Source organism: Carassius carassius, chromosome 26, assembly GCF_963082965.1.
Source record: "Carassius carassius chromosome 26, fCarCar2.1, whole genome shotgun sequence".
NCBI classification, from domain to species: domain Eukaryota; kingdom Metazoa; phylum Chordata; class Actinopteri; order Cypriniformes; family Cyprinidae; genus Carassius; species Carassius carassius.
This window is the reverse complement of record NC_081780.1, coordinates 29,810,329-29,824,228: the sequence shown is the minus strand read 5'-3', so window position 1 is coordinate 29,824,228 and position 13,900 is coordinate 29,810,329. Positions and strand designations below refer to the sequence as shown.

Here is a 13,900-nt window from a genome sequence, read left to right as displayed (position 1 = left end):
TGGCAAACATTTGTACATGCACTCTATCTATAACCTATTGCAAATACACTCACAATAGTATAGTAAAAAGTAGGGGTGTAACGGTACCTGTATTCGTACCGGACCGTTTCGGTACAGGGCTTTCGGTTCGGTGCACGTGATGCCGAGTGATTGAATGCAATATTTTGTTTGTGGAACATTTTCGTGTTTCCAAACGAACATATTAAGTGGCGGAAGTCTCCGCGTTCAGCGCAAATCCCGCCCTGCAGCTGATTCTAAGGCTGGTGACACACTGGCTGCGTGGCGTGAGTGTGCGTTTCTGCTGCGTGTCAGTTGCTTCGCGTTTTCTGTGTCTTTACACACCAGAAGCGTGCCTGACGCGGCGCTGGCGCGCTGCTGCTGCTGTAGGTGACATAGAGGGTGGCCGCCGACAGACCAGGATCTTGTCTTCACGACAACAATATCTATACTTCATGTTGAGCATAAATATAAAGCCTACTGATAAAGGACACCGTCAACAGTATTGACGGCCAAATAGACTATGTTTGACAGGTGCAATATACCAGTGTGTCACCGGTCTAAGGTTTTCAAAAGGCATCACGCGAGTGTGTACATCACTACAACTAGGAAAAAAACGATTGTAATTCAAACGCAGCTCCCGTCGGCATTTAAACAGACCTTTGCTCTTAATTCCGATTCGGTCCAGCGCAATAACGAAATCTGAGCAGGTCTAAAAACTGAAACTGTTGATGCTGCACTTCACACTTTGGAAAAGTTATATATTTTTTTTTAAATATGAGCAGGCCTACAAGCTGGGATTGGTAATGCTGGTTTTATATATATTGATATTGGTTTGAGACTGAGAGTATTTTATTTAGTGGAGAACTTTGCAGCAGTATTTTATTTCTTATTCTTTTTTATTTTATTATAAATTATATTTTATTATTTATTTTATTAAAAAGTATTTAAAAAAAGAGTAAACAAATTGATAAAAAAGTTTATAGTAATAAACAACCTGCAGTTAAATTTTTGCATTTCTTTCCCTTACTGTACCGAAAATGAACCTAACCGTGACTTTAAAACCGAGGTACGTACCGAACCGTGATTTTTGCGTACCGTTTACCCCTAGTAAAAAGTATAGTTAGTTATAGTTATTTGTGATTAGACCAGTGTTGTGATATAGTGTAATGAGAATGCAGCAACGAGACAGGGATTCCTTTTGGAGGCTAGCTCCATTTATCTTGTGAAAACAAGAAAACTATAACAATATAAATTTGAACAAAATAAATATTGAAAATGATGAAAGATTTACAAGAGTTAAGTGTGAATAAAGATAGCAATATTTACAAGAGAGGTTGAAAAGATTATTTAAAATGTATAAAGGGTGTAAATCAAAAGAAAATGTAACATGCCACTCTTCCCTCTTCCAATCAAGAACCTTTTAATTCCTGCATGTGTATATATATATATATATATATATATATATATATATATATATATATATATATATATATATATAAACAAATTATATTTTATCTTGAACCACTAAAGAGACATCAGAGCCAGTGGCAAATGTCAGAAGGACTAGCCGAGTTGAGAGTGCTCTAGGCCAGTGGTTCCCAACCTTTTTCAGCTCGCGGCCCACACAACCAAACACATATGTTTGCGCGGCCCACTTAAAAACTGACCCCGCTATTGTTGGGTTAATAACTAAGTACTCAGAAGTTAGATTGTTAACTGTATTTATTGAATGAAAAAAAAAAGCTATCACAATTTCTTTGATCAATTTTGTGATTGCGACACACACCGATATGCTTTTACAGTCATAAATGCATTCAGGATTAATTTGAAACATATTTCCAAAAGAAAACAAATTAGAGCTTTATCAAAAAGTTGTAACGTCTCTAGAACAGACATAAGTCAAAATTATCACTATAGTTAAGATGTAACAAAATGTATAGACTTATGGCAAAAAAAAAAAAAAATCCCGTGTCCAGGAACTTTTTTTTTCCTTTTTTGCCATGCATTGTTCATCGAGCTCATTAATTGTAGCGGTGCCTCAGGTGTTTGCAGTGTGTATACAGTATGTGTATGAAAATAACATAAATATAACACGAAAGCACATTAAAATAATGCACGAGCACGAATCTCTCCGCTCGCATGCAGATTTCCTTTGCTCTGTCACAAAACCAGACGTGCTTGCTCAGATACACGCTGCTCTGCATGGAGAGAGAGTGCGCTCTTAAAACGTGTCTCCTCTCACTTAAACTGCGTCCTGTGCGCTCACAACTCTCTCTATGCTCATGTGTTAGATATTAATTATTTTCGCGCGTTTTTATTTCTAGCCTTTTACCGCGTGCAGTGTGAACGCTCTGATCCGTTAACATGGCCTCGGAAAAAAGGTGCATCACAGACAGTGTGTGAACCTGGAGTTAGGCACATGCCCAGTCTGTTCTGTTCTCGCGCTAGGGGTGTTACATTGGATCGGATAGCATACTACGGGAGGTCAGAGCCGCGGAAAATCGTGCTATAAAGCGATTTAGAAATTGTGCACGCTCAAATCGTGATTTTATGATGATTTCTATTAATCGCACAGCCCTAGAATGAACTGGCAATGAACAGAAAATAACTCGGACTGGCACCGCTCAGCAAAACGGGAAAACCAGATCCAGGCAGAGCTCGGCAGCGGGTAGATAGTCACCGGATTAAGCAGTCAGGAGGAAACACAACAGCCATTTATGCATGTTTGCATTTGTTGTTCTGTAGCATATGCAGCAAAAATATCTAGGATAATTTGGTGGTTTATTCTTAAACCAATCAGCGTGCTCGAATAGTGGAAGCATAGTAACAGTTTAATATTTCTTTTTTGTTATTTAATTATATATATGAAATTATGTTATGTTATGACTTAGACATTTTTACATATATTAACAATATTATTTATTTTAATAGTAATTGGCGGCCCACCTGCAATACCACCGCGACCCACTAGGGGGCCGCGGACCACAGTTTGAAAACCACTGCTCTAGGCTGTTATTTGATCACTGAGCTCCCGATGATCGCATGGAGCTGTCTTTATAAATAAACCGCATATTTGATTTTAAAACTATATTCTCACCTGAAATACTTTTAAAACTACATTTCATGATACGATAACAGTAATATTTTGAAAATTATCAGAATAAAAATGGTGGATGAAATCACAATGCTGCTTGAACTCAACTTGCTGAAGCCCCTCCATGACGTGAATTCACGTCTGTTGTAAAGTTAATTTCGCACAAATTAACTCAAAATTTTCAAGCATCCAACTACGCGCGAAAAGCGTGATTTATTCGCGCAAGTCGTGTCTGGTATGAACGCAGCATAAGAATGTCCTTGTATTTGCAGATATGCAAGATTGGATTACCTCCCATTTTTTGATCGTTTGCAGCTCCTACAACATTCGTCTCTGTTACTGATCCACTGTAAACTTTACTATTTTACTAATTAATTTACTATTTTACTAATATATTTACTATTTTAGTAATTAATAAACCTGATCTTATACTGGTGTGTTTCCTGCACTGCCACCAAGACAATAAGTCACATTCTTCAATCAATATTGTGTATAAATTGTTAATTTCTGCACTACTCCTCTTTTAGAATTTATTCATATATTTATTTTCTTACCTCACAGTGATATACACAAATAAAAAAATATGTATATATCGAACCGTGGACCACAAAACCAGTCTTAACTTCAAAAATAAGATTTATACATCAACTGAAAGCTAAATAAATAAGCTTAGACAATAATCAGACAATATTTGGCTGAGATACAACTATTTGAAAATCTGGAATCTGAGTGTGCAAAAAAAAAATATATATATTTGTAGTTCCTAGCCATGTACATTACTAATCAAAAATGAAGTGTTCATATATTTATGAAAGAAAATATACAAAATATATTTATGGAACATGATCTTTAGTTAATATCCTAATGATTTTTGTCGTAAAGGAAAAAAATTATAATTTTGACCCATACAAAGTATATTTGGCTATTGCTACAAATATACCCTTAAACTTAAGACTTTTTTGTGGTCCAGGGCCATATATTTGAGTTTCTGAGACATTTCTCACCCCAAGGGCTTTCGGTTGTCCTTTCAGAAATGCCTGAAGTCCTTGAAGAGGTGAAGCTCCCTCGGTCCCAGGAGCTGTTTGTGTTGCTGGTTGCAGCTGAATGACGAGTGTTGAAGAGTTCATGGGTATGACAGTGTGAGACATCCTGGTTTCTAAAACTGACCTGTTCAAAATCATAGTAAATCATAAACAATATTATTATAAAACAGCTCAACAGCTCATGTTTAATTTAATCTACATCATTTACTGTAAGACATTCAGCAGATGCTCTTTCCGAAGACACTTAAAAGATACATTTATGGATACCATGTGACCTATATATATATACATACACACACAGAGCTGCTTAAAAGTTAGTGAACCCATAAGAATTTTTCTATATTTCTGCATATGACCCTAAACATCATCAGATTTACACACAAGTCTTCAAAGTATACAGAGAGAATCTAATAAAAACAAATAAGATAAAACAATTTTCTTTGTCATTTATTTATTGAGAACAAATTATCTAGTGTTACATATCTGTGCGGTGCAAAAGTATGTGCATCTTTGATTTCAGTATCTGGTGTGACCCCCTTTTGCATCAATAACTGCAGGTAATGTTTCTTGTAACTGCTGATCTGCACAATGACCAGACCTGTTAAGTATCCCGTTTTGGCCGGGAAAGTCACATATTTTACCCTTCTTTTCCGCCGTCCTCCCGTATTAGTATTTTCCCGTAAATCTCCCGCATTTTAATCTGCGTTATTAACAAAATAATTTAAAAAAAAAACATTCCCAATCTGAGCTCTGTCACTAGCCTCACGATAACTGCCACCTGTAGTAGCCTGTCGCGAGGGGTGTGTGAGGTCAGATGACAGGAGTTATAACGCGGGAAAAACAACAACAACAAAACAAAAAAACAGAGACAGATGATGGATGCTACGATAGAGAGTGAAGGCACACCTGCCAAAAAACCAAAACCCATGTGTAAATACCGTGATAAATGGGACAGCAAATTTACTTTTCTTTAGAGGGGCAGGGTGGGGGACAGTCACGCGTTTTGTAAATGTTGTAACTGCGACTTTAGTATTTAACACGGGGGAAGGAATGATGTTTGTCAGCACGAGAAATCCGCCAAGCACAAGCGCAGGCTAGAGGCACAAAAACATTCCCAGGCAATGTCAGCATTCGTGACGAGAAATGCCACAGAGGCAGACCAAGGCACAAGTGCAGAGGTAAAAATGGCAATGCTGTGTGCCAAAAACAACATTCCTTTCTCCTTCCACAACGCCTTCAACAAATGTGTAGCTGACATGTTCCCAGACTCTGCTATTGCACGAAAATACTCAACAGGAAAAACTAAGGCTACTCAAATCATCAAAGGTAAGAAAAACGTTATAAGATGGTTTTGAAATGTGTTTGAATATTCTAACATTTGAGCATTAATAACCCATGGCATGCATGTTGTAGGCTAAGTTACTAGCTAATTACTGGACACTCAACAGGTGCCATAGCAGCAGAACTAGAGGACGAGTTGGCCAAAACATGCCGATCTCAGCCCTTTTCACTGATGTGTGACGAATCGAATAAAAAAAAACAGACAAAGAATTTGTCATCCTTACTAGATAGACTCTATGATGAGGACACGCTGCAGGTCACTACAAAATTCCTGGAGATGCCTATATGCAATGTAGGAAATGTAGAAAATCTTTATGTAAAGCTTAATGAAGCATTAAGGTAAGGGGAACTGCACTGTGTTCTTGACATGTTGAGTAGATTGCATTTAATTACAACCTTACATTTTTTCTGAGACGTTTTGTGGCATTTTTTCCTGTTTCCAATAGAAAAAGAGGCATCCCATGGGATAACTGGACTGCCTTTAACTCTGATAATGTGAGTGTTATGAAAGGCCACCATAACTCGGTCATCAGCAGACTGAAGACCACCCAGCCCCACGTCCAGGACCTTGGCTGCATCTGCCACCTGGTACAGCTGGCCACTGGCTGTGGCATCAGAGCAGCCCAGGTACCACTGGAAGACATCCTGGTGGGGATATACACCCACTTTGATAAAAGGTGAATTAATACATATAGGCCTGCTATTTCTCTAGCTCAATGTTGTGTGTGTGTTACAATGTTACAACATTGCATGTGGCTAACTCATGAAGAAGATAGCCTAGGCCTGCAGTTCATATTCTTTACACACACACACACACACACTCACTCACAATTCCAGCCACTAACAGAGTAATTTTCTATTTCTCAGTGCAAAAAGATGTGAAGTCTACAAAGAATTTTGCAGATGGCTGAGTCTGTTATCCTGCATCCAGAGGGTGCTGAACCAGTGGGATGCACTACAGGTAGGATGGTAACTTCACTCAGCAGATATCTACACAGTTTACTATGCTATATTTGCATTTTAACCATGTATTGCCACCCTGTATCTCTATGTACTGTAGGCCTACTTTAACAGTCATGAAGAGGTGGAGAGGAGTGTTAAAGTGCGTGATCTGGCAAGCCATCTGCGTGATCCAATCGTGAAGACCTACTTCCTGTTCCTGAGTGCTGCCCTTAAGCCTTTATCTGAATTTAACATTGCCTTCCAGGTGGGTGTCAATGATATTGAATGAATGAGTGAATAATAGTATATAATTAAATATTTGTGCTTATTGTAGCATTCTTATTTCACTGTTATTTTGTTGTGACCATTGATATTATCTGCAGTCAGAGGGAGTACAAATTCACAGACTTGAAGAGGAGATGTGCAGGCTGATAAAGAGGATCCTGAGCTACCTCATACCAGCCAGGGCAATCATGGGTGTACCTCTCAGGGAGGTGGAGTATGGAGAAGGACATCAGTTGGCTGATGAAGATCTCTTTATCGGTGCAGACGCAAATACATTCATGAGAAGCGCTGAGCTCCCTGTGTCAGCCGAGAAGAAAATCTTTCAGTAATATATCTTTATATTACCCAGTAGTTATATCATGATATCATCTTTTGACAGTATGAGAGTATAGGCTGTAGTGTGCCTAAAAATATCACCTCTAATGCATTTTTTCACTCTTATGCTGTTGTAGAACTGTGAGAAGCTTCTATGAGGCAGTTCTTAAGAAGATGTTCTCCTCCTTTCCCCTCGACCATCCACTCCTTAGGGACCTAAAGGTGCTGGACCCTGCAGCTCGTCTTAACATAACTCCAGGGACAGGTAGATAATAGAAACAGTTTCCAAAAGGCTTTATGCCCAGCTCCACTACTTACCATAGCAACCACCCTAGCAATGGTCAGACACACCTGGATTAATCACAGGGTTCGTAGGGGTGTTTGAAATCCTTTAAAGTGCTTGAATTTTGATGTTGTGTTTTCAAGGTTTGATAAGTGCTTGAATTTTGGATAAAATGCTTGAAAAGTGCTTGAATCTGACCTTGGAAAAGGTGTACGAACCCTGTAATCAGTTTGTCCAATAGTGTAAGACAGGAAATAAAGGAGCTGGCTTAAGTTCAGGAAGTAGTGCAGCTGTGCATAAAGCCTATTGATGTTAGGCAAGGCAAGGCAATTTTATTTGTACAGCCGATTTTTACAAACAATTTGTCTCAAAGGGCTTTACATTATAACAACATCCTCTGGGGACAGTTCCCCATTGATAACCAAACAAATAATTGGCACAGTAGCCTATACTTGATACTTGTTTAGATCTGCAATGTTCAGTCAAACACTTGTTTTACTTTACAGTGGAAAGGCTAGGGGACCTGTTCCCTCAGTTGAGGCTAAAGGAGGATAAGGTGAGAGAGGTATTCACAGATTATCAGGTGACAGATAGTAAGCAACTCCCACAAGAATGCAGTGTGAAAGCTTTTTTTATTATTCTTTAACGATTTGTATGCTTGGGGTCTTTGTCTTACTGCATGGCCCACTTCCTCTTGAGATTCAGTCCTCGGATATATGTCCTGATTTTTCCTTTAGAGTTTGCTGGTATAATTCATAATTCATTGTTCCATCACTGATGTCAAGCTGTCCTGGCCCAGATGCAGCAAGACAGGCCCAAACCATGATATTACCACCACTAGTCTCGCATAACCAGACTGAAGGTCTGGAATTCATGGAAGATTTCATTGGCCAAGGCTCACCCATGAGGTCGTTTGACCGACATCTCAAACAAGCAATCACAATTTGTTTCGTTCATCCTCACGTTTCGAGGTGTGGAAATGTTGCCACAATAACAGACCAGTGTCAATTTAGCCTTCTCAAATCATCACGACTTGCCAAAAATAAAATTGACATATATAAAACAGTTCAAGCATATAACAATGTTTAAACTTTAGACCCAGATAAATGAGCGCTATATCTAATAGTTTGTGCTGAGACGCTCCATGACATGGAGACGACAGCATCATCATTTTCATTTTTTTTCATTGGATACGCAGTCTTTTTTTGCTCATAAAAGGTAAGAATAATACATCATTGGTAAAAGGGTTTACTTTTATTTGTGTGCAGTCACAATATCAATGAAATGTTGCGCTTTCTGCCGTGTTGTTTTTAACAGGAGTACAAAAATTTACCGAAACTCAGAAATTACGAGTCAGGATCGGCAACTTCATCCTTGCGATACAGACTCAGAAAACACTTGTTTATTAGTTAATAATTTAAATATCTCCTTCCTGTTTCCCCCATCACATTTTAGCCTATTGCGTGTATTTGAATGCAGAACTGTTCAGTTGCGCTGCTACTGGCAGGACGTTAAAACACCATCGAGTCGAGTCGTGGTAGCATGGTCTCATGTTGTATCCACCAGTGCAGCAATCCTACCATTATTATCTTTCCAGATGGAACAAAACAGGCTCAAACCATGATCCTACCACCACTATCTTTCCCAGATGGGAAAAGGTTCTTATGCTGGAATGCAGTGTTTTCATTTCTCCAAACATGACTCTTCTTATTTAAACCCATTATTTCTATTTTGATCTAATCCAAACATTTCACTCTGCCATGCATACTATGACTAGGACTGGGCGATATGGCCAAAAAAAAGAGCCACTTTTACCGAAAAGTATCAAAAGTTACATCTACTCACAAATAGCATGTCTTTTTATCAATATGTCACCTTGATATGCAATGCAATACAAAAGACTATCATTCTTTATCATTTACCAGTAAAATTAGTAACCGAGACAAGATTATTTAAATAACTAAATAAATAAATAAAAGCAGTATTACATTAAAGGGTTAGGTCACCCAATAATCAAAATTATGTAATTAATAACTCACCCTCATGTCGTTCCAAACCAGTGAGACCTCCGTTTATTTTTGGAACACAGTTTAAGATATTTTAGATTTAGTCCGAGAGCTCTCAGTCCCTCCATTGAAGCTGTGTGTACGGTCTACTGTCCATGTCCAGAAAGGTAAGAAAAACATCATCAAAGTAGTCCATGTGACATCAGAGGGTCAGTTAGAATTTTTTGAAGCATCGAAAATACATTTTGGTCCAAAAATAGCAAAAACTACAACTTTATTCAGCATTTCTTCTCTTCCTTGTCTGTTGTGAGAGAGTTCAAAACAAAGCAGTTTGTGATATCCGTTTTGCGAATGAATCATTCGATGTAACCGGATCTTTTTAAACCAGTTCACCAAATCGAACTGAATCGTTTTAAACGGTTCGCATCTCCAATACGCATTAATCCACAAATGACTTAAACTGTTAACTTTTTTTAATGTGGCTGACACTCCCTCTGAGTTCAAACAAACCAAGTTTCTGTCAGACGTGTCCGATTAGAGAACCGAGGAGCTGATGATACTGCGCATGCGTGATTCAGCGAAGCAGACCGACACACAGAGTGTCTGACCGAACTGATTACGTTGGTGATTGATTCTGAACTGATTCTGTGCTAGTGTTATTAGCCCAGGTAAACCGAAGGCTTAAATCAAGGGCAATCATCGCCAATGACGCCATTACGTCGAGCTCAAAAGAACCGGTGAACCGTTTTCTTCAACCAGTTTATTGAATCGAACTGTCCGAAAGAACTACTGGTGATCCGAAAACCAATGCAACCGGTTCTTGACTCGTGAATGAATCAATGTTTCGCTCATTATCTGGCTCGGCTCGGTGTTCATCTTCAGTTCTCTTTTCACAGCAGTTCAGTTACTGTACTGTTTGAGCCACATTAAAAAATTTAACAGCTTAAGTCATTTGTGGTTTAATGCGTGTTGGAGATGCGAACCGTTTAAAACGATTCAGTTCGATTTGGTGAACTGGTTCAAAAAGATCCGGTTACATCGAATGATTCGTTCGCGAACCGGATATCACAAAACTGCAGTGAACTCTCTCACAACAGACACGGAAGAGAAGAAAATGCTGAATAAAATCATAGTTTTTGCTATTTTTGGACCAAAATGTATTTTCGATGCTTCAAAATATTCTAACTTACCCTCTGATGTCACATGGACTACTTTGATGATGTTTTTCTTACCTTTCTGGACATGGACAGTATACCGTACAAAGTTTCAATGGAGGGACTGAGAGCTCTTGGACTAAATCTAAAATATCTAAAAAAAACTGTGTTCCGAAGATAAACGGAGGTCTCACGGGTTTGGAACGACATGAGGGCGAGTTATTAATTACATAATTTTGATTATTGGGTGAACTAACCCTTTAATGCTGGAAAGACCTTAAACTTTATAAATATATATATATATATTATATATATACAGTACAGACAAAAAGTTTGGACACAACTTCCCATTCAAAGAGTTTTCTTTATTTTCATGACTATGAAAATTGTAGAGTCACACTGAAGGCATCAAGGGCTATTTGACCAAGAAGGAGAGTGATAGGGTGCTGCGCCAGATGACCTGGCCTCCACAGTCACCGGACCTGAACCCAATCCAGATGGTTTAGGGGTGAGCTGGACCGCAGACAGAAGGCAAAAGGGCCAACAAGTGTGAAGCATCTCTCTGGGAACTCCTTCAAAACTGTTGGAAGACCATTTTAGGTGACTACCTCTTGAAGCTCATCAAGAGAATGCCAAGAGTGTGCAAAGCAGTAATCAAAGCAAAAGGTGGCTACTTTGAAGAACCTAGAATATGACATATTTTCAGTTGTTTCACACTTTTTTGTTATGTATATAATTTCATATATAATTCCACATGTTAATTCATAGTTCCAATGCCTTCAGTGTGAATCTACAATTTTCATAGTCATGAAAATAAAGAAAACTCTTTGAATGAGAAGGTGTGTCCAAACTTTTGGTCTGTACTGTGTATACACACACATATATATATATATATATATATATATATATATATATATATATATATAATTGCCTCGCCTCGCTGCGCTAAACTTGATGATTTGCAACTGTAGTGTGGAGTCATCTGAACGTAGTGTCAATACATTTCGTCATAAATAAAACGAGGCATGAGTTTTCTGATGGCATCGTGTCGCATCTCACCGCATCCATTGTAGACAACACCACTGGGTTCTGTTGTCTTTTATTGGATCGGGCCACTCGTGTCCAGTGTAGACATGGTGGGAGTTTATTAATGGGTTATGTTATATAGCCATGCTTGTTTTTAATGTTTATATGAAATATCTGTATTGACTGCAAGATATATGATCATATTATTTACTGCCATGCAAGCCATAAAAGTAAAGCTTGGCGAGCTTCTGTGACGATCGTGTACCCAGAAAGACACAGGGAGAGCGAGAGATCCAATTGCAGGTGTGTAATATGGTAATCCAAATCGTAGTCGAATACAGCAAAGGTCAAAACCAAAAAAATAGTCCAAACAAAACAAACAAATGAAAGGGACAGGAAAAAGAAACTCGGAATGCTAGAAACTAAGAGGACGAGCAGACAGGAGGAATCTTGGGGGACGAGAAAGCTGGACACACGAAGGGTAAGGACTCCATACAAACAACAGGGAAAGACTGCTATTTATTAGGAGGCTAATGACAATCAAGTGACTGCACCTGGTGCAATTAACAGGAGTGCAATTACTGTGAAAACAGGACCAGACTAGAGGAATTCTAGTGCCTACGGGGAAGTGCCTAAGGGGAAGTGAGCCCACTAGTGGACACCCAGGGAAACAGAGACTAGACAGCGTGACATTACCCCTCCTCCACGGAGCAGCTGCTAGATGCTCCACCCGAACCCAAGGGAAAACCAAAGACACAAAGAGACCAGGAGGGAGGTGGAGCAGCGGAGGACCAGGTGGAGTGACGGAGGGCCAGATAAAATGGTAAAACAGAGACTAGAGGACCAGGTAGAATGGGGAAACAGAGACAAGACAACCAGGTAAAATGAACAGAGACAAGAGAAGTGCAACACAAAACAAGGAGTCCAGGAGGGTGGTGGACCGGCGGAGGATCAGGGGGAGGGACGGAGGGCCAGATCCTTAGAGGGAAACAGAACGAAAGTCACAGACAAGAAACCCAGGAGGGAGGTGGACCGGCAGAGGATCAGGGGGAGGGACGGAGGGCCAGGTCCATACAAGGTAACAGAAAGAAAGACACAGACAGAAAAACAACAAAAATTAAACACAAAAACACAAGTCCAAGAAGGACATCACGTGACGCCCACCAGGGCGGAACAGAAGACAACCATAACCATGTGGTCGGGACGGACGCCCCCCAGGGCGGAGCAGAAGACTACCACGTCCGTGTGGTCAAGACCGGAGTCCCCCAGGGCGGCGCAGAAGACCACCACAACCATGTGGCCGAACCAGACGCCCCCCAGGGCGGAGCAGAAGACCACCACATCCTTGTGGTCGAGGCAGAAGGCCCCCAGGGCGGAGCAGAAGACCACCACAACCATGTGGTCAGGGCGGAAGCCCCCCAGGGCGACACAGAAGACCACCACGTCCATGTGGTCGAACCAGACGCCCCCCAGGGCGGAGCAGAAGACCACCACTTCCTTGTGGTCGAGGCAGAAAGCCCCAGGGGCGGAGCAGAAGACCACCACATCCGTGCGGCCGGACCAACAGGAGGACAAGTCTGGTTGACTAAGTCTGAAACATAGAACATGAACATGTTAGGGGTAGCCTCCGTGGCCACAACAGTCGGGCGCTCAGAGAGTTTGACTGAGACATGATGAGTCTCTGGAAGTTCCGCAGAGAGGAGGAGAGACTCTGGTAGTTCATCAGAGCCGTGGAGAGGCTCGAGTAGTTCCACAGAGAAGTGACGAAACTCTGGTAATCCCATGGTGTTTATACTGGATTCCAGAAGATCGGTGCTGACTTGACTCTGCTCAATAAGATTATTGGTGACTTGCATTTGTTCATGAAGATCATTGGTGACTTGCCTTTGTTCATGAAAATAAGTGGTGACTTGCCTTTGTTCATGAAGATCACTGGTGACTTGAATTCTCCCATGAAAAACCCTGGTGACTTGACTCTGTCCTTGAAGATCACCAGTGACCTGACTCGGTCCTTGAAGATCACCAGTGACTTGACTCGGTCCTTGAAGATCACCAGTGACTTGACTCGGTCCTTGAAGATCACCAGTGACTTGGACTCTGTCCTTGAAGATCACCAGTGACTTGACTCTGTCCTTGAAGATCACCAGAGACTTGACTCTGTCCTTGAAGATCAACGGTAACTAGCCCTGACTCTGGAAGGTCAATGGTGACTAGTCCTGACTCTGGAAGGTCAACGGTGACTAGCCCTGATTCTGGAAGGTCAGAGGTGACTAACCCTGACTCTGGAAGGTCAATGGTGACTAACCCTGACTCTGGAGGGTCCACAAGCACCTGACTCGACTCTGGAGGGTTCACAAGCCCCTGACTCAACTCTGGAAGGTCAACAGGAACTAACCCTGACTCTGAAGGGT

At 40.5% G+C, this 13,900-nt stretch overlaps 3 protein-coding genes across 3 annotated transcripts in view; 1 reads left to right on the top strand and 2 right to left on the bottom strand.

The window, feature by feature from the left end:
- LOC132106138 (membrane-spanning 4-domains subfamily A member 4A-like) overlaps positions 1–13,900 on the bottom strand; it is a 144,090-nt gene that overhangs the window by 13,595 nt on the left and 116,595 nt on the right. The gene's annotated exons all lie outside the window — the stretch shown is intronic.
- LOC132106156 (membrane-spanning 4-domains subfamily A member 4A-like) overlaps positions 1–13,900 on the bottom strand; it is a 50,124-nt gene that overhangs the window by 12,729 nt on the left and 23,495 nt on the right. The window contains exon 2 of the mRNA XM_059511814.1: positions 4,099–4,261. Coding sequence (XP_059367797.1) covers positions 4,099–4,242 — 144 coding nt within the window. The 5' untranslated portion in view covers positions 4,243–4,261. The remainder of the gene's footprint in view (positions 1–4,098; positions 4,262–13,900) is intronic.
- LOC132106005 (uncharacterized) lies at positions 5,322–7,772 on the top strand. The gene is made up of 6 exons (XM_059511587.1): positions 5,322–5,463; positions 5,990–6,155; positions 6,346–6,439; positions 6,539–6,685; positions 6,804–7,030; positions 7,158–7,772. Exons 1-6 carry the CDS (start codon positions 5,322–5,324, stop codon positions 7,291–7,293), a joined length of 912 nt encoding a protein of 303 aa, XP_059367570.1. The 3' UTR covers positions 7,294–7,772.